Below are 21,367 nucleotides of genomic sequence, written 5' to 3' on the forward strand. Positions count from 1 at the left end.
TTTATAATTATTCAAAGTGTGTGTATGCATTTTTTGGGACACCCTATATATAAGGTTACAAAAAATCAGTTATATTGAACTAGAGTCTTCAAAACATAAAAACAAGTTCTTGATAGAGAAATAGATGTTCTTCTTTAATAAGGCATTAAATAACAAGATATAGGTCTAATAGCTCTCTTAATTATGAAGTAGTGGTAAGTGTAAAATAAATTTGAGACATGCAACAACAAAAACAATTTATGGTTCCATTAGTACCTCTAAAGAACAACAGGGTTAGAATAAAAAGGGAAAATAATTGAACAAGTTAATTGTTTCCCCTGACGAAGCTCCAGAATTAAAAAGCAGGTATAAGACACTTCTTTTAAGTGAAGCTAGAGATTTGAAAGATGGATTCCAGCCCAATGTTTTTAGCATGTTTATGTAAAGATGGCTGTGCCAGCCAAATCACTACCAAGCAGCTTGGACCTCCCTGACTGTACCCTTTAGTCATCTTGCAAAGCAGTGGAATGGGGCAGGAAGGAACCTAATGATATCTGGTCACCAAGGCAAATTAAGTTGGGAGAATGGGAAACTGACGCAAAGGATGAGAAAGCACTAAGACATCTAAAGGTGTGGCATGCTCTCCCTGTCCCCAACCCATCAGAAAAGGTAATATGAACAGACTAGCACAGTGAGTCTGGGGCCAGAATTGGAGAGGTATTTTCCCCATAACTTCTGCATTGACTGCCCCTTCTACCAGATATACACCTGAGGACTGATATTAAAAATATTTGACAAGTGGTAACAAATGGCCACAGACCACAGACCGATCAGAACAGTTGCCAGCCACAGTAGTAGAATAGAGCTCTAGAGGTCTCCCCTGTGACAGACATTACTTGTTTCAGTGGCCAGATTGCGGGGAGGTCCCAGAGGTCCTAGAGACCAGATTAAGGCAGTATTTCTTTAATAACTGGCACAGAGGATGTTCAATTCCTCTGTGAACAAATGAGGTAGCTGTACCGTACACATCACCCAAAGATTATCTATCTATCTGTATCTGTATCTGTATCTGTATCTGTATCTGTATCTGTATCTGTATCTGTATCTGTATCTGTATCTGTATCTGTATATCTATACCTGTACCCTTACCTAAGGATATGTTTCTATTGATTTTTAGAGGGAAATGAAGTAGGAGGGAACATTAATGTGAGAGAGAAACATCAGTGTGAGAGAGAAACATCAACAGGTGGCCTCCCATACATGCCCCACCAGGGATCAAACCCGTAACCTAGGTATGTGCTCTGATCGGGAATTAAAACAACAAACTTTTGGTGTATGGGACAGCACTCCAACCAACCAAGGCACTGGGCCAGGGCAGAAATTTATCCTCTTGACAGAAGATAAAGGCCAAAAGATTTCAGCATGCAACTCCAAGCAGTTTTTTTCAAATTTAGACTCCAGAAAACTGTCTAACTATGAAAATAGGTCTATCTTTGAGTGAAATTCCTGATCGCTGCCTTTTCATCATCTAGGAAGAAGGAAAGCAAGCAAGCAATGTGAGATAGGGACCAAAGGGTATTGGTCCAGATCTGAATACTGAGGCCTGTCGGTCAAGTAGAGGTGTCCCTCCTTGGACTAGGTATTATTACCACCCAACCCCAACCCCACCCCAAGGATCCTCTTTCTACAGACTCATCCATCAATTCACACTTAAATTGACAATTCTTCTTTCCCTGAAGTGAAAGCCTCCAAACAGAGAAGGAAATTGGATAAGCTAGACCCTGAGGCATAATCTTTACTAGGCAGGAAAATAACACCCTTAGGCTATGCAATAATGGCTAGAGAACAGACTACTAGCTTTCAGAGGGAAGGGGTTGGAGACTGGGTGAGAAGGGTTAAGGGATTAAGCAAAGGGAATAAAGACTTAGGACACAGACAACAGCATGGTGATTGCCAGAAGGAAAGGGGTAGAGGTAGAAGAGCGTAAAGGGGGTGATGAAAAGAGACTTGACTTGGAGTGGTACACACACAGTACAATATACAGATTATGTATTGTAGAATTGTATACCTGAAACCTATATAATTTTATTAACCAATGTCACCCCAATAAACTCCATTAATTTAAAAAGAGGGGAGGTGAGTCATTTTAACAACAAATATTTTTTATTATATTTCTAAACAAATACTATAATAATTTCTTCTCTTTCATAAAAAAATTTAAATATTTATAACATTCAGTTTGGGAAAAGACAAACAAAGAGTAAAAATGAAGAAAAATAATCAAAAGACAAATTTAAGGACAAAATAAATATAGCCTAGCTACATGCTAGCCTGGCCCTGGTAGCTGCTGCCAGAGTTCCAGACCCTCAGTTTCAGAATTAGCAGGAGTTCAAAATTTCATCCAGCTTCAACTTGTCCAAAGGGGGGATTTTGGTGACTTCACGGAAGAGCCTGCAAAAGAGACATCTGCTCAGCGTAAAATAGGTCAAAGCAAGCAGAGTTCGTGGAATAAGTGGGATACAGGGCCCTTGCTTGGTTCTCTATCTTGCTTTAACCCTGGAGCAGAAAGTAAGGTAAAAAGTACCTCAATCTTTCTTTTCCCTTAATTGAGGCTAGTCTGGGCCTCCCAATGACTGAGCACAAACCCAACCTCAGCTGGAACATGGTACTTACTGGTGAGAATACTTGGAACGCACAGTCTTGAGCCTATCATCCCAAGGATGCAAAGTCAGCAGAGTGTTAAGCTTTTTGACCAAGGGGTAAAGATCAGAGGTCGTGTAGCCACTGTAATATTCCAGGGAAGGAGCCTGGAAGAAGCAACATAAACAGTGATTTTTATGACAGGAAGCAGACCCTTCCTCTGTGTCTACTATCCCAAATCCAAACTTCCTATCCATGGTATAGAAAGGGAAGTGAGTGAAACATTTCAGAGACTCATACGTCATAGACACTGACCAATTATTATAGAATAAGTTCCAGCCACAAACTAGTAGTATTGCTATATCCATATGTACCAGTTGGATATTAACCCTGGCCATAGATATCCAAGTAAGTGGAAATCTACCACCAAAGAATCCAAGGAACAGGACTGACTTTGTAATTTACTCACTTTCAGGTCAAGAGCCAATGACCAGGCAAACCACAGAACAAACTTGAGGTCCCAACTCAACAGCCAGCAGGAACTTAAGGCTGTTCCTCCTCTCTGGATCTACCAGCTATCATTCCATGCATTCATTTTCTCATTCAATTTTAAGGAGGCCTATTATGTGGCAGAAGCAATATAGCAAAGTATTTAAGAGCAAATCTTCTGGAAGCAAACTGCTGGGGTTCAAATTCTAGTTTAACTTATAGCATGGCCTTGAACTGGTCATTTAACCTCTTGGTGCCTCAGTTTCCCAATCTGCCAAATGGGGATCATTACAGTAATTACATTATATGATTAAACGAGTTAATATAGACAAAGCACATAGAACAGAGCACATAGTAAGTGCCTAAATAATGCTAGCTAGGATGAATAATATTACCATGCCATGTATAGGATGCTGGGAATACAAAGATGACTAAAGCTCCTGCTCTTGAGGAGTCTATAGTCTAGTGGGGGAGACAGACATGCACAGAGAGAATTACAAAATACATAGGAAGTACTATGAGGGACATGAGCATAGGGCGTTGGAGGCACAGGGCAGCAAAGACCCACAAACTCTGGCCAGGAGAGTAACAGAAAGCTTCATAGAAGAGGGTTACATCTACAATGAGTGTTTAAAGTCAAGTAGAAGCTCCACAGGTAGAGAAAGGAAGATTTATTCTATTATGCAGTGATTTTCTAAAAATACCTTAAATTATTTTGCCCAAACCCCTTTTCAAAAAATATCTTACCTGGAAGCCCAAATATCTTACCTGGAATTGGGGGCAAGGGCTAAGAAGCCCACACCCTTTATCTTTTATATGGCCCCTGAGACAGTTCTGCAGGAATCCCAGGGCTCTACCGAATACTGTTTGAAAACGACTGCCACAGGCAAAGGGCATCATTGGCATGCTGAGTGGGGGAGTAACATTCGGTAACACATTATATTTAATGTGTTAAATAAGATTAGTGGCCCTATTGTCACTGCATCAGTTCAGGCCCCAGTGCTTCACCTTGACTATTACAAAAGCTTACTTGCCAATGTTGCCACTTTTACACTCTCTATCATCTAGTATACCTTCTATACTGCTCTACCAGTACTGTTTCCAAAGCACACAAACAGGGGCATGTCACCCCCGTCTCAAAAACTTCCAGTGCCTTAGTATAAAATGGGTCTCTCAGCATGACATCAAAGGTCTCTTACAATCTGAACGCATCCTACCATTCTGGCCTCATCTCTCACCATTCCCTGTTCAGATAGCCTCTTCTCTATCCACAGAAAATGTCTTATTCTGCCTCCAACACATCACACTATTTATTACCTTCACGTTGTTCAATTATTGTTCCCTGTACCTAAAAGGTCTCCTCTCACAAGTTTCTTTCAAGATCCAACTCAAAAGTCACCTCCTTCGTTAAGCCTTTCTTAACTATAGAAGCAGGATATATAGCCTAGAGGATTGTGGAACCAGATGACCAGGGTTCAGATCAGGGTTGACATTTAGCTGATATTCATTGATACAACCATGTCAAGTGGTAAAACATTGAAATATTTCTATAATGGCTGGCAAGCAGTTTGTTGCCCTGAGCCACTCAATTGTTCCCCTCAGTACCAACCAGACTTCCCCAGGACCTATGGAGGTCAAAGCGTGGCTTAGCATGGAACCTCCAGGACCATAGCTCCAGAGCTATGGCCACACCCATTCTGATTATACAGTACTGGTTGTATACCACTCCTAGTTCTGCCTCTCCTTAGCAAAACATGGGAATTTATTTCTTATCTATAAAATAGGGAAAATACTGATCTTGTAGGGTTATTATTGTAAAAATTAAATGAGTTCATACAAAGTGCTTAGATCACTAAGCACTCAACTTATATAAACATAACTGTTTATAGAGTTCTTTCTCAGCATACAGAGGCTTTCCCATCAGTAATGGCTCTAGGATTTCTAAGTTGCAGGGGTTTAGGGGTGGTTGGGAAGAGTATGCTCATTTGTAAGCATACTCATTCTTGCTTGGATTGCATGTTACACATCAGTAAAAATTCATAATTCTATGAGGATGCTTTTCACAATTTTTCATAAAATTGAAAGCATCAAATGAGTTTTACTTGTTTTGGGGAAGGAGGTTCTGGGGCCTTCCTCTTCAGAGAAGAACACTACAGAATACCTGTAAGTCCCCTATTACACACATGGACAGTTGCTTTCACTACTCTTTTATATGGGTCAGTGCTTTTCAAACTCTGTTCCAACAAGCTCCCTCGGGAGGGCAACCTCACTGAGGTGACTACAAGGGGCAGAGGTGGAATGGAGTCAGGTAGGAAGTGGGCCCGCTCCACCCCTGCTGCAACCAGAATAATTTCACATTAGTCTGTTTTGTGATATTGGGCTTTCAGATAAGCTTTCCTTGGAACAAAGGGTACTGTGACTAAGAAAAATGGAATAAAATACTTCAAAACAATTGCTGTAGAAACCTTTAGGCAGCCAGGACCCTAAGATGTCGAGATGTCAAAGAATTCATAACTGTGGGTACATGGCAGTTTTGGCACCAAATCTCCCACAGCCCTAATTTATACCTTCCTCCTGAGCCAAACCTTTGCTTTTCAATCCCCATCCCATGCCCCTAGGCAGAGTTTACCAAGTGTCCAAGCTTCTTCATGTGGAGGGCCAAGAGGAAGGAACCAGCAGCTAGCTTAGAAGCCCTTTCCTGGATATAGTCATATTCCTGCAGGGTCAACTCGCAGATGAATCGGGACAAGATTACTGCATTCATGTTGACTTGGACACTCTAAAGGGAGCAAGAGGACCAGTTCAGGAAGCAATTCAGAAAACCAGCACCAAGCAGAAGACCCCCTGCACCTACTCTTTCCAGTTATCCCACCTCAGGCCTAAATGGCTTTCTGCCTGAACAATAGATCTCTCCTACCATCATGATTCACACTAAGGCACCCTACCCCTGAAAGCACAGAATCTTAAGGGGGCAGGGTGGATTATGAAATCAGCAGTGGTATTCACTACCTTTATGGTTTGTAACCAAATTACCAAATGCACCTGTGGTACCTTCCCACCTAATCTTTCTGTACAGGTCATCCTTTGAAGAGCCAAAGCCTTCCAACTACAACTTTGCATCTGGTTCCATACTAGGATGTATTCCATTGTCCAAAAGAAGTCCTTCCCCTTTCTTGTTGGTATTTTTTAAAATTATAACCTATAACACACACATTGAGGAAAAGTATACAACACCCACTTGTAGAATGCAGTGAATAATTATAAAGTGACCTCCCCTGTAACCAATACTCAGGTGAAGGAAGTGAACTTTGCCAGCATCTCCCCCAAACTTCTCAAGTGTCCCTCATAAAAGAATCTTCTTTCCCTCTCCTACTCTGCCCTCACCTCAAAACTTTACAGACATACTGTGCAAACCTCCAATTTTCTTCCTCCTACACTTCATAAAGATTGCTAATCTAGGTGGGTGGGTTGAAGAAGAAATTCCTTGTCCCCAATTGTCCCTTTCCCTACCACTCAGTCAGCCACTCTGGGTATTGAGGAGACAAACCCAGCAGGGAGAATGGAAATGTGCTTTCTCTCTCTTACCATAGAATACATGCGCAGAAAATGATAGGCAACAGGAATGTTGATATCAAATTTGAGGGCTTTTAGGATGCTGATTTCCATGGCAAGCATCTCATGTCTCTGATAAGCCTCATCACAGACGTACAGGAAGTCATCCAAACAAGGTGCATAGGACTCCTATAGGTGGAGAAGAGAGACAGTCACACCAGGCCAAGACAGCCCACTCCTCTCTGCTTGGAGATGAAAGGCAGAGGGGGAGGGGTTGAAGGATAGGAGGCACTGACATTTCCTGGAATAAATCTTCAGGTTAGCTCTGAGAGCCAGCTTCTGGTTGATTTGAGTGGCCCATCTGAAAAACAAAGTCAGAAAGGCAAGAGAGATCTGCCTCAAAACTGCACCACTGGAGAAAGGATGGGGACTCTGGGGATGGATTCTTACAGCATTGGAAGCACATAATATGGCACAAGGACAGGGATCAGTGATCTCTCTTCTCATGGGTGAGAGCCAGGAATGGGAAATCTAAGGCATGCTCTGGTGGAAGGGAAGAAAAGAGAACACAGAAAGGGGAACTAGAGATGGAAAATAAGCCCTCACTACATGTCATAGTCTAAGGAATAAATAAAGATGTTTGGGAGGGGGCGCTGCTGGGGTAACAGGCAGTGAGAGAAAGGCAGGCAGGCACAGAGGGAGACTAGGCTGAGACTGAGGACTACAGGGGGTGGGAGGATGTGCATTAGGGGCTAGACTAGAAAGATCCAGGCCAACCCAAGGGTGAGAAGAACCTTGTCTGGGAGCACCTTCCCATGTCCCACCCTCTGCAGACTGAAACTTGGTTTTGGGGAGAGGACTGGGAGGCAGAAAGACCACTGCATTTTTTCTCTAGATGCATCCACCTGGTCACCCCAGCCTTTATTCAAACTTTTCTCTGTCTCTCTAATTTCATATCACAAATTGGATTAACCCTTTGGTTTTTCAGACAGGAAATTGAGGCCCAGAGAGAAGAAGTAACTTGCTCAAGTTCACACAGCAACCTAGTGGTGACCAGGGCAAGAAGCTCTCCCTTCCTTTGCTCTACTCACCACTGGCTCCTTCCTTTCTTCTCTTCTCATACCATCTCCACACCTCCCCTTGCAAAAGTCTTTCTGTACTTCTCAATCCTGTGAGGGGAATATACCCCCTTTTCAAAAAACTTAGTGGGGGCCCTTTGTCCTGGCAACCAAAAGAGGCATGCTCCTTGTTCCAAGATTTGCTGAGAAGTGCCCCCTTGAGGCTGAGGCATAAAGTACTTGCTCAAGCCATGAAAATAGCCCTAGGTAGGGAAAGGGGAAGGCGAAGGAGGGAGAGAGAGAAGGAAGAAGAGAGAAGGAGGGGAAACAAGGGAATGAACCAAGGAGTAGGTGAGCAAGAAGTGGAGAAAATGAGCCAGAGAGGAAAGCAGTAAGGAGGGAGCAAGGGAGAGTATGAGAGAAGAAGAGGGGAAAGAGGGAGAAAGGGGAAAAGGAGATTAGGGAGGTTAGGGGACAATGGAAGGCAGCAAGTGAGAGTGGGTGGGAGGGAGTCCGCAAGGAAGCAAGCAAGAAAGGGAGCTATCAGAGAGGGATCAGAGAGGAAGCTTGGAGGGAGAGCAAGGGAACCAGGGAGCAAGTGACTAGGGAAGGAAATGAGCCAGAGAGGCAAACATTGAGGGAGAGAGCAAGGGAGGGAGGAAGAGAGATAGGGAGCAAGGGAAGAAAGAGACTAGGGAGTGAGGGTGGTAGGTAGGGAAGGAAGGGGCAAGAGAGCAGAGGAGAAAAGGAATTAGCAGAAAAGGGGAGGCAAGGAGAGGGAGGGAGCAAGGCATAAGAGAAGCAAGGCTGGGGAGGAAGGGACAAGCAAGGAAGAGAGGATGAGTTGGAGGGGAGAGATTAGCAAGGGAAGAGGAGAGAAAGGAAGGGAGGGAGGAAGGAAGGAAAGGACAGAAGGCAGGGGGGAGGATGGAGTGGGACTTGGATAGAAATCTGATTGATTAGTTCTCTCCAGGTCCTATGAACTCAGGCTCACCTCAAATTTTGCTGCAATCAGAAATGCAGTGGAACCAAGGAGTTGCAGCTTCTCTTTCTTGCATATTTTCTTCATAAGGTAGTGATCCACCAGCTTCACTGCCAAGTAGAGGGTCTCATGATTCAGCTCAAAGGTAACCTGGAGGAATACACAAACAGGGCAAAAATCTGCATATTGTCCAGCTCCAAAATCACATCCAGATAAATCTGACTACCTGGTCTGCAGCATTGAGCACAGTAGAGCTACCAGACCTGGCCAGCTGAGATTCAGCTATGAATACGGGAACTACTTCAAGTAGGTGCCTGACTATATATCCTGCGACTTTGAGAACACTGGCATTATCTATCCCTACATTTGGGTAGGTGACCAGTCTTAAAAATCAGAGAGAGAGGCTCTGCCTTCTCTAGCAACATCTTGAATGAACACACTCTCTCTCCTTGATCTCCAATACATACTTACGTTTCTTGCTTTCCCTATTTGCTACTACCTTATACAGTGAATTCCCAAAAGAGATCATGTTTATTTAGCTCTGAAACACAGAGACTTGTTTACTCATTAGTTTATTCATCTATTACAATCTCTTCCCAACTAGCTATGCTATTAGAATGTATAGATTCGGAGCAAGTACCAATAGCACCATTTGGAAGTGAGCTGAGGGGCTGAAGAAGTCAGACTGAGATTAAATAATTAGTAGTATAACCCTTCTTTTATTTATCCCCCCTTCACCAATTCCAAGAACCCATCTCGTATAAAAGTAGTCCCAGAGTCAGTGCTGGTCTATATGGTATCTTTGTGAAAATTAGAAAAAAGTTACCTTCTTTGGGTGAATGCAGCCCTGAAGGCACACATATTATCAAGTAGATAATACTTTTATATGAATTAGCAAAAGGTGCCCCTGCCTCAGGGCATAGCAGCCCCACACCAGAATGCACAGCTTGGCAAACAGAGTATGAGCTGGATTCCACTGCCTGCTTTTGCCTTGGTTGAAGGCAATGTGTAGCCACAATTTTCATTGTACACAAGGGCCCTATTCAAGCCTCAGTGATGCTTCTTCCTCACAATCCCTTAGGGTCTTAGGGTTTGAGAATAATAAAATCTATATTAGTCCAACAGCTCAACCAATGCTTGAACCCTCTCTTTAATGTCTCCACCAAATAGTTATTCAGTTCCTGCCATAAAACCTCCAAATACAGCCCAATCTCTCTTTGAATAGTTTTAACAGAAAAATATTCTTTATATTGAGGAGAAAAAACCTTCCCTGTAAATTTCACCTACTTCATTGGGACTCCTTTTGTACAGGCTACATTTATTGACTGGAGCCTAGTTGGCCACAAAGTAGGTCAATAAGAAGCTTTGGAGAAGTGGATGTATATAGCATATGTGAATGATTATCAGAAGATGGTTGAATACATTGGTTCAGCAATAGATACATTAAGTTTTTGAATAACAAAAATAACAAAAAGCTGTTTCTATTGTTCCTGGGATATGGCCTTGGGTATTCTCAGAAATCTGCCTTCATTAGTTTCCTACTGCCGCTGTAATAAATTATTACATATTTAGTGGCTGAAAATAACATATATTCATTATCTAACAGATCTGGAGTTCAGAAGTTCAAAATAGGACTCGCTGGGTTAAAAAAAAATCAAGGTATTAGCAGGGCTGTGTTTCTTTCTAGAGGTTTTAATGAAGAACCTTTTTTCTAGCTCCTACAGGGTTCCTGCATTCCTTGGTTTGGGGTTCCTTCTATCTTCAAAGCCAGCAATGGCGAGCTGAGTCTTTTTTCTTCTTCTTCTTTTTTCTTTTTTGAGTCTTTTTCACAGTATATCACTTTCTGACTTCCTCTTCCACATTTAAGGACTCGTGATTACATTGGGCCCACCTGGATAATCCAGGGTAATCACCACCTTAAATTCAGCTGATTACAATCTTAATTCCATAGTCTACTTAATTTCCCTTTATCACGTAAGGTAATACACAGAGTGGGACAAAAGTAGGTTTACAATTGTGAGTATGCAAAACACAAAGTTTATTCTTGTATTATTAATTATTGTATTATTTTCCATAAGAATAACTGTAAACCTACTTTTGCCCACCCCTATATTCACAGGTTCTGGGGATTAGGGTGTGGACATTTTATTCTGCCTACTACATTTTCCAAAGAAATGTCATAAGAAAGGAATGAGGATAATTAATGCAGATGAAGGTTAATGAGTACCACCTTAAATGTCAAGAAACTGAGGTCAAATAATTACAAAAAAAGAGGGTAGGAATGGAAAGGAGCAATTCTCTGAGGATGATGCCTCTGTGAACAAATGACAAAGTCAGTGCCTGTATTGCCTCCTGACAGTACTTTATGTAGGCACTTGGCCACCCGTGAAGTAGGTTGTTGTCAAATGGAAACATCTAAAAGTGTGGGTAATACCTGAATGAATGACTGAAATTTGGAGTCAATAAATATTTAAATCAGCAGCTGTGTCAGTTAAGCAATCCTTTTTCCTTGAATGTAAAACATTCTAACATAATTCTTCTAACATAATTCTACTCCTTGGGACTACATGGAATAAATTTAATCCTTCTGTGACAGCCCTTCAACTAGGGAGATATCTGGAATACTGTCAACAATTTAAAAAAATTTAAAAAAAGAAAACAGTTATGTTTCCTATAAGTCTCCATTCTAGACCAAATAACTTGACTTCTTCAGATATGGTTTACTGTCCCCTCAGCATCAGGCTCCAAATGAAGAGCCTAACTTTGTGCCAGTTAGAGAAGAGTGGCAGTGCCCCGGGTAATTTCAAGCAGCTACAACACATGTAGAGAAGAAACCTTTCAGCACAGTAGCAAGGTTCTCTTCTTCATGACTGCCTTTGGCTAGCATACCACTCCAATTCTTAATAAATGACTACTCTCCGTATCTGGAGATGGGTAAGAAGAAACAAAAGGGAAGTAATAAATAAAACTATAGAAAATATAAAGATTAATCTTAATCTTGAACTAGAATACAAATCTGACAAAATTCATCTTAAACTCAAAAACTAAAAGATCATCTTCCACAGTGATGAATAAACAGAGAAAATCAACGAGATATATGAAAAAGAACAAGTAATTTTTCAATGAGAAATGTTCTGAAGAATTAAAGCAAATGTCTACTTATGAAACTTTTTTACTCCAAAACACTGGAATAAACTTTTAAAAATTATACTCTCAACAAGATCTCAGAGGACACTGAATCCATGAAAAGAGAATACTGGGATTCAGAATGTCTAGTCTCTGGTGAAAAAGCAATTACTTAACTTAAAAATGTAATAAAGGCAGTGAACAATATATTCATAATCATAGCCAAAAAAAAAAAAAAAGATTCCAAAGGAATTCTCCCAGAACTGAGAGGTAATGAATGAAAACTTGAGACACAAAGACAATAGATACTGGACACACACACACACTCAATCAATCAAAATGAGAGAAAAAGCAGAAGAGAAATAATAAAGACATAATAGATAATGTCTCTGAGCCATAGAAAGACCGAACCTTTAGATTGAAAGGACCAACAAAATTAAGTCAAAGGTTACATCCAGAAAATTTAAAAATAATTCTTTATAGGGAAGGTAATGTATTAAACAATAATCTGGATCTAAAAATCTAGATTATTTTGACTAATAATAGAAGGAGAAATAAACATCTTGCTTGAGGGGCAATTAACGGATCAGACCCACCAAAGAAAGGGGTTAATTAAGTAAATAATGACTATATCCATATAATAGAATGTTATACAGCAGTTTAAAAGAATGAGGTAGATCTATCTATATTTAAAAGGAAAGATTACTAAGATTTATTCTTAAAAGAAAAGAGCAAGTTGCAAAGCAATATGTACAGCATGACTTATTCATATAAGAAAAATATCATAGAACCCACACTCATTAAAAAGCTGTATTTTCATATGTGCATATATGCATGTATGTGGGTACATTCATTTATTACTCATATAATTTAAGATTTTTAAAGAAAGGATAGTCAAATATTAATAAAAGTGATAAGATACACAAAAAGAGATCTGAAAGGATACACTCTAAACTATGGAATAAGAATAGAGGAAAAGGGTTGTTGATTTTATAAATACACACACAAGCATACACACACAAATATATATGAATACATACACACATACTATAAACGTGTTAATTTTGTAGTTTTCAAAAAGTGTATGGGGCAGAGGGGTTAAGGTGAGATGGAGGGGGTAAAGAATTGCCAGAAGAAATTAATTAAACAATGATTGTGGGTGGTTCCCACATTGCTCTCAGATTTTTTGATGTTATGCAGAAAAAATAAATTAGCATATAAATTATGTAAGAATTATTAAACCAAAATTAATTGATATAATGATTTTTATGCCTATGGAGAATACATATTTTCTTCAAACAGCAGTGAATCATTTATAAAAACAATTATATCTGAAGCCATGAATAAAATCTCATTAACTTAAGAAAAGCAAAAATTATCATTCAGGTCACATTCTCGATACACAATGCAATAAATCTAAAAATTGGTAACAAAAGGATGAACCAAACAAATCAATGAAAAGCAAAGCATTTGAAAAACAATGGTAAGCACTATTTTTTTTTTAATATATCTTTATTGATTTCAGAGAGAGGAAAGGAGAGGGAGAGAGAGAGATAGAAACATCAATGATGAAAAAGTCATTGATCGAGCCCGCAACCCGGGCATGTGCCCTGACCGGGAATCGAACCCCAATCGCCTGGATCCTAGGTCAACGCTCAACCGCTGAGCCATGCCTGGCTGGGCAGCACTATATATATATATTTTTTTAAGACAAAAAAAAAACCTGGATCAAAGAGGAAGTAAAAATTGCAATTGCAGTTTATTGAGAAAAAACAAGATAGCTACAACACTGTCTTTCAAAACTAATGAAATGTGGTCAAAACTGCTACTTAGAAGAAAATGTATAGCTCTGGAGCTTTTATTATGAAGTCAGAAATAATTAAAATAGACTATGCATTCATTTCAAGAAGCTAGAGGAAAACAACAAAATAAATCTAAATAAAATATAAAGAGGAAAGCAGATGTTAATGAATTTCTTTAACTTACTGACTTTAGAGAGAGAGGAAGGGAGAGAGAAAGAGAAACATCGATTTGTTGTTCCACTTATTTATGCATTCATTGGTTGATTCTTGTATGTGTCCTGACTGGGGATCAAACCCGCAACCTTGGTGTATCAGGACGACACTCTAACCAACTGAGAACTACACATCCAATGCCAAAATTTTTAAAAGAAAAAGCTATACATTTATCCATGAGCTAGTTCTTTGACCACAGGACCGAATAAAACTTCTGTGAGGAAAAGAGGGTGTACTGTACATGCAACACTTTGAATGAGAAAAATAATTACAAAGGATAATAAAATAATACCATATGCAATCTATGATAATAATTGTAAAAATATCCATGAAATAAATGATTATTTAAGGAAAATATAAACTATAAAAATGACTCAAGAAGAGGAATAAAACCTTAGTAGGTCAATAACTATCAATGTTATTAGAAAACGTTATCAAAGAGTGACACACATAAAAAGCATCATGTATCAATGGGTTGGTTCATGGGTAAGTTCTTCAAGGAAAATAAAATTCTTCTGTTAAACTTAGTACTGTAGAAAAATTTCCCTAATTATGTTAATAAGATAGAGTAATCCTGGTACCAAACTTAATAAAAACAGTACCCTCCACCACACTTATAAAGAAATCTTATTTGTGAATATAGAAGCAAAAAATCTAAATAAAGGTATAAACACATCAAATCCAAGAGCAACTTAAATAAACCATGACTAAGTTCAAAAAGTCATAAATACAAAATAAATTTTTAAAAATCAATTGCTTTTCCAATATACAGGCAATAAATTTAAAAATTAAAGCAAAAAAGATAACACTCATAACGTTAAAAAATAAAAACAACTTCCCCAATACCCAAGAAAAACATTTTTAAGTCAATGAGACCAATATGAAGAGAATCTTTTAAAACTTAAAGTTGTAAAAGAAGACCTGGTAACTAAACAGACACAACCTAACTGGCCTGCAAAGTTCAATATTGTAAAATCTGTGGATTCTCCCTGAATTAACCCCAACTGGCTATTTTTGAAGAGTTGACAAAATTATTCTACAGCACACCTGGAAGAATTTAATGTGTAAGAACCATGAATTTTTTGTAAAATGAGTAAAGAGGCAATAAATGTATTTCAAAGCTGTAACGATAAAAGCAGCATACTGATGTTAGAATAGACAAACATATCGAAGAATAGAATTGAAAATACCATAAACAAACCCATTTATATATGATTAAAGATGTAATTTCAAACCAGTGGATGATGAAAACCAATAAATGGTATTAGAAAAACTAGATAATCATTGGAAAAAGGTATATCAAAACCAAAACCAAAATAAATCCCAGATAAAGATTTAAATATGAACATAAAGCTATAAACGTCCTGGAAAAAATTCAGAGAAATCTTTATATAATTATCACTGGAGAAGACTTTTCTAAGCAAGCAAGAACTTTTAAAATCATAAAGAAAAGAACTAATAAATCTGACTACTTAAAATGCCAATGCTCCTGTACATTGACCTAAAATAACACATTAAAATGTTTCACTTAGCAGATGGCAAAAAATATAACACCCTATGTTGGTAAGATTATACGAAAATAATCACTTTCATTCAGTACTGGTAAAAGTACAAATAGGCATGACACTTCCAAAGGACAGTTGCCTATATGTACAAAAATTTTAAATGTGCATTGTTTTGATCTAATATTTCTATTCCTAGTAATTTATTCCAGAAAAACAATAGTACAGTTATGAACAATGCAAATGTATGCATATTCACTAATGGGATATTTCTAAGAGAAAAATTTGGAAATAACTTAAATGTCCAATATGGGGTTGGGTAAATAATGACAGTTGAAGAACAGAATACTATACAGCCAACAAAACTAATGCAGAAATATGTCAACTTAACTAGAAGATGTTTGCAATTACATGAACATTGTTACAGTAGAAAAAAGGCAAGTCACAAAAGACTATAAAGAAGACATAACAATCCTAAATGTGTATGTTAATAACAGATTTTCAAAATACACAAAGCAAAAAATGACAAAATGAAAGAGAAATAGACAATTTCACAATTATAATTGAAAACTTCAGTATTCCTCTTTTAGTAACAGAATTAGTACACAGAAAATCAGCAAAGATAATGAATTAATAACAACATCAACCAACTGGATCCAACTGACATAGAACACTCCATCCAACAGCTGCAGAATACACATTCTTCTCAAGTGCACATGGAATATTCCCAAAGACCATATCCTGGCTAATAAATCTTTTAAAATTTTTAAAGAATTAAAATCAAACATAGTGTTTTCTTTTACCATAATAGAATTAAACTAAAAATTGATAACAGAAAAATAATGGTGAAAACTCGAAACACTTGTAAATTAAACAATAAACTTTTAAATAGTGCAAGAATTAAAGAGGAAGTCTCCCCAAATTTGTAACAAGCAGCTAGAGCAGTGCTTAGGGAGAAATTTATAGCATTAAATGTTTATATTAGAAAAAAAAAAAGAAAGGTCTGATATCAATAATCTAAGCTTCTACCTTAAGAAACGAGAAAAAGAAAGAAAATTAAACTCAAAGCATGAAGAAAGGAAAGTATAAAAATTAGAGCAGATATCAATAAAACTGAAAACAGAAAAACTATAGAGAAAATGAATGAAACTAAAACCTGGTTCTTTGTTGGGGGGGGGTCAATAAAATCTATAAACTACAAGAAAGATGGATTAACAAAAAGAGAGAAAAAAAACAATCACCAAATATCAAGAATGAAGGAGTAAATAATACAGGGAATACTGTAAACAACTCTATGCACATAAATTCAACAACTTAAGATGAAACAGACCAATTATTTGAAAACCACAAACTACCAAGTCATCTAAATGAAATAGATAACTTGAATAATCTTATAATTATTAAATAAAGTATATTTTGAGTTAAAATTGTTTGGCAAAAAGAAAAAGAACTTCAGGCCCAGATGGTTTCACTTGTGAATTATACAAACATTTAAAGAATAAATAACATCAATTCCATATATCTCTTCCCAAAAATAGAAGAGGGAGGGATACTTTCCCAAATTGTTTTATGAAGCCAGTATCATTCTCATACCAAAAATAGACAAAGGCAGTAAAAAAAAAAAGAAGAAGAAAAAAAGAAAAGGAAAAGGAAGGGAAAGGGAAGAAGGGAAAGGGAAAGCGAGGGGAGGCAAGGGGCGAGGCGAGGCAAAAAAAAGAAAAAAAGGAAAAAGAGGGGAGGGGAGGGGAGGGGAGGGGAGGGGAGGGGAGGGGAGGGGAGGGGAGGGGAGGGGAGGGGAGGGGAGGGGAGGGGAGGGAAAAAGAATACTACAGACCTACAGGCCAACATCCATCAGAAATGTAGATGCAAAAATCCTCAACAAAATATTAGCAAATAAAATCTAGCAGTATATAAAAAGAATAATACACCAGGACCTAGTGGTATTTAACCTAGGAATATGAGGTTGTTTCAATATTGAAAATCAGTCAATGTAATCCACCATATTCACAGTCTAAAACAAAAATGTCATATCAATAAATGCAAGAAAAATTTTAACATTCATGTATGATAAATATATATCAGCAAACTAGGAATGGAAAGTAACTTTCTCAGCCTGATCAAGGGTATCTACAAAAACTCTAGAGTTAAGACTATACTAGTGGTAAAAGACTAACAGCTCTCTTCCTAAGAATAGGAATAAGGCAAGGCTGTGCACTCTTACTGTTCCTATTCAACATCATAATGGAAGTCTTATGCAGTGCGATAAAACATGAAAATGAAATTAAAAGCATGCAGGTTGGAAAGAAATAAAACTGTTTTAAAAATGTAGATAACATCAAGAAATCTACAAAAAACTCAGAATTAGTGAGTTTTAGCGAGGTCAGAATACAAGGTCAAAACACAAATATCAATATTTCATAACAGCAGTGTAAATCTGGAAACTTAAATTTTAAAAAGTACTATTTATAATAGCTCCAAGAAAATAAAATATTTTGGTATAAATCTAACAAAACATGTACAGGATCTGTATGGTGTAAAAAAATAAAGTAACTAAATAAATGACATAATACATTCATGGGTTGAAAGATTCAACATAGAAAGGATGTCAATTCTATTTAACTCCACCTAAAGATGTGTTGGGGGTCCTCAAGATCACATTCCTAGGAGGACTCCCAGGACTCAGCATATAGTCTTATTCATGGCTATGATTTATTATAGCAAAACATACAAAGCAAAATCATCAAAGGGAAAAGAAGCATGCGCAAAGTTTGGCAAAAAACAAAAGCTTCTAATAGTCCTGTCCCAGTAGAGTTGTTTAGGACGCACATAATTCCTCCAGCAATGAGATGTGACAATACGTGTAAAGTGTTGTCTACAGGGAAACTCATTAATGACTCAGTGCCTAAGATTTTATTGGGAGCTGGTCACGTCAATACTCTCTGCTTAGCATGTACCAAAATTCCAAACTCCCAGAAGAAAAGCAGGTATTCGGAATAAACCACATTGTTTGCACAGAGTTTAAGCACAGTTATCATTAAGGGAGGGTTTTATAGCAATGTAGGGAACTGTTTACCAGTCAAGTTCCCAGATGCCAGCCAAGGGCCAACTTTGCAAACAGGCCTTTCTAAGAACAGCAGTATTACGCCCATTATGTTAACTCTTTTCTGTACAAAATGTAACTCAATTCCAATCAAACTCAGCAGGATTTTTTTTGTAGATATGGACAAACCGATTCTAAAATTTATAGAGAAAGGCAAAGGAATTAGAATAGCTAAAACAATTTTGAAAAAAAGACAGAACAGAGTTGAAAGAATTGTGATACCTAGTTTTAAGAATTACTATAAAATTGCAGAAATAAAGACTATGATGTTGGCAAAAGAACAGACACAGAGATCAATGGAACAGAATAGAGTATAGAAATAAGTATAGAAATAGACCCAAACAAATAAGGCCAACTGACTTTTGGCAAAGGCACAAAAACTACTGAAAAAAGTATATTTTTCCACAAACGGTGTTAGAACAATTGTACATCCATATGCAAATAAAATGAACTTTGACCTCAAAATCTTTATACCTTATACAAAAATTAACTCAGAAGGGATTATAGATTTAATGTTAAAACTATAAATCTTTTAGATAAAATATAGGAGAAAATATTCATGATCTAGTTTAGTCAAAGAGTTCTTAGACATGACATAAAATACACAATCCATAAAGAAAACATTGAAAAACTGGACTTTATCAAAATTTAAAACTTTTGCTCTATGAAAGACAGATAAGAGAATAAAAAGGCTACAGACTGGTAGAATATATTTGTAAGTCACATATCCAACAAAGAATTTGTATCCAGAATATGTAGAGAACTCTCATAACTTGATACAAAGAAAATAAGCCACCCAATTTAAAACTGGGTAAAACACTTAGACACTTCACCAAAGAGTATATATAGATGACAAATAAGGATGATGTTTATTATTAGCCATTGGGGGAATGCAAATTAAAGCTATGATGAGGTTTCTCTACACACCTATTAGATGGTGAAAATTTTTAAAAATACACTAACAATAACAAGCACCAGCAAGGATACAGAGAAACTAGAACTCTCATACATCTTACATGAGAATGTAAGATGGTATAGTAACTCTGTGGCAGTTTCTCATTAAGTTAAACATACACCTATCATACCACCCAGCAATCCCATTCCTGGGTATTGATGTTGGAAATGAAAACTTATATTCACATAAAAACCTGTACATGAATGTTTATAGCAGTACTTTTCAGAGTCTGAAAAACTGGAAACCCAAATGTCCTTCAATGGATGAATGATTAAACAAACGGTGCTACTTCCACACCATGGAATATTACTCAAAAACAAAAAAGGAATGAACTATCGATACACACAACAATATGGATGGATCTTAAGGGAATTATGGTGAGTAGTAAATCTCAAAATGTTACATATTGTATGATTCCACTTATATAATGTTCATAATATTAAAAAGTTATAAAGGTGGAGAATAAATTAGGAGTTTCCAGGGACAGGAAAGGGAGAGGAGGGAGATGGCTGTGGTTATAAAAGAGTAATATGAGGGATCCTTGTAGTGATGAAATAATTCTGTATCTTAACTGTGGTGATGATGGTGATGCTTACAAAATTCACATGTGTGATAAAATTATATAGAACACACACACACAAATAAGTGCATGTAAAACTGATGAAATTTAAGTAAGGCTTGTGGACCTTGATTGTGACACTATCTTATATTTATGCAAAATGTTATCATTGAGAGAAAGGTAAAGGGTACACAGGACCTCTCTATACTATTTTTGCAGATTATGAATCCATTATTTCAAATGCTAAAATTTCATAGAACTACATACCAAAACAGTCAACTGTGATTCTCTATCAAAAGATGTACATTAGCATCACTTGTGGAGCTTTATAAAAATGTGTGCCTCGGGCACACTCCCACAATTCTGATTTGATAAGTGTGGGATACAACCTGGGATTCTGTGATTGTGTGATCTGTGCACTAAAAGTGCATCCCTAGTGGATAACCACCACTTTAAAAGTGGGAGGTAATATATACACATATTAACAGTGGTTGTGGGATCAAAGGTAATTATAATTTTTTACCTTACTATAACAAATGTGAATTTTTGTGCAATAAAAGTAACAAAAGCTTTTATTAAAAAAGATTCAGTTAATCAAAATAGCTGGTACAGATACTTTATCTCTGTTATTCATTTATTATTCCCTATCCCCACTCCTAATTTCAATTACCCATGAATTTGATGAGTAGATCTTCTCTGTTCTCATCTACATCACCAATAAAAATGCTGATCGGAACAAAGTCTGCTGGCAGTCCACTAGAAATCTTCTTCTAGCTTGGTAATGATCAACAGTCTTTGGGATCAATTTTATTTATTTAAGATCTCCCCATATTCTGCTCTTATCTAATTTATTACTCTCCATCATTTCCATCAGATAAGAAACATTCTGATGCTTTGCTGCTGTCCAAATCTACCACATTTCCCTGGTCTTGTCACTCCAAAGTGAGTCTGAACCACTTCTCTGGCACTTAAAAGATATTAAACTATATTACCCTTTCTCCCCAATTATATAGTAACACTCTGCTGGGCATAGACTATGAGTTATATTTCTGTGCAAACTCCATAACAATCCATTCAATTCCATTCATTCAACATGTATTGATTGGCACCCTACGATGTGCCAGGTACTATTCTGGGCTATGTTTCCTTAGTGTAAAGTGATAATTATATATCCATTATAATATTCCCTCAATAATCAACCCTGGACAAACAGCTACCTGCCATGTTTGGTACTACACTGTCCTTCCTATTACCCATCCCACCCAAACTTGAAAGAGTTTGTCACTTACCCATATACAAATCACTTTTACAAGATTTTAAGAGGGCTTAAACTGCCATATCTTCATTGCCTTTTCTAGAAATAATCTCTTCTTCTACTGGGTTCTCCCGTATCTAATTTATAACATTCTT

General features: G+C 37.4%; 1 protein-coding gene across 1 annotated transcript in view; it reads right to left on the minus strand.

Annotated features, from left to right (window-relative positions):
- Nucleotides 1-2,149: 2,149 nt before the first annotated feature.
- CCNB3 (cyclin B3) overlaps nt 2,150-21,367 on the minus strand; it is a 44,810-nt gene continuing 25,592 nt past the window's right edge. The window contains exons 8-12 of the mRNA XM_087829381.1: nt 8,713-8,850; nt 6,694-6,849; nt 5,738-5,887; nt 2,653-2,786; nt 2,150-2,430 (exon numbers count right to left, since the gene is read on the minus strand). Of these exons, the coding sequence (XP_087685507.1) occupies nt 2,358-2,430; nt 2,653-2,786; nt 5,738-5,887; nt 6,694-6,849; nt 8,713-8,850 (651 nt within the window). The 3' untranslated portion in view covers nt 2,150-2,357. The remainder of the gene's footprint in view (nt 2,431-2,652; nt 2,787-5,737; nt 5,888-6,693; nt 6,850-8,712; nt 8,851-21,367) is intronic.

The sequence above is a fragment of the Miniopterus natalensis genome, chromosome X (genome assembly GCF_054644295.1).
Source record: "Miniopterus natalensis isolate mMinNat1 chromosome X, mMinNat1.hap1, whole genome shotgun sequence".
In the NCBI taxonomy this organism is placed as follows: Eukaryota; Metazoa; Chordata; class Mammalia; order Chiroptera; family Miniopteridae; genus Miniopterus; species Miniopterus natalensis.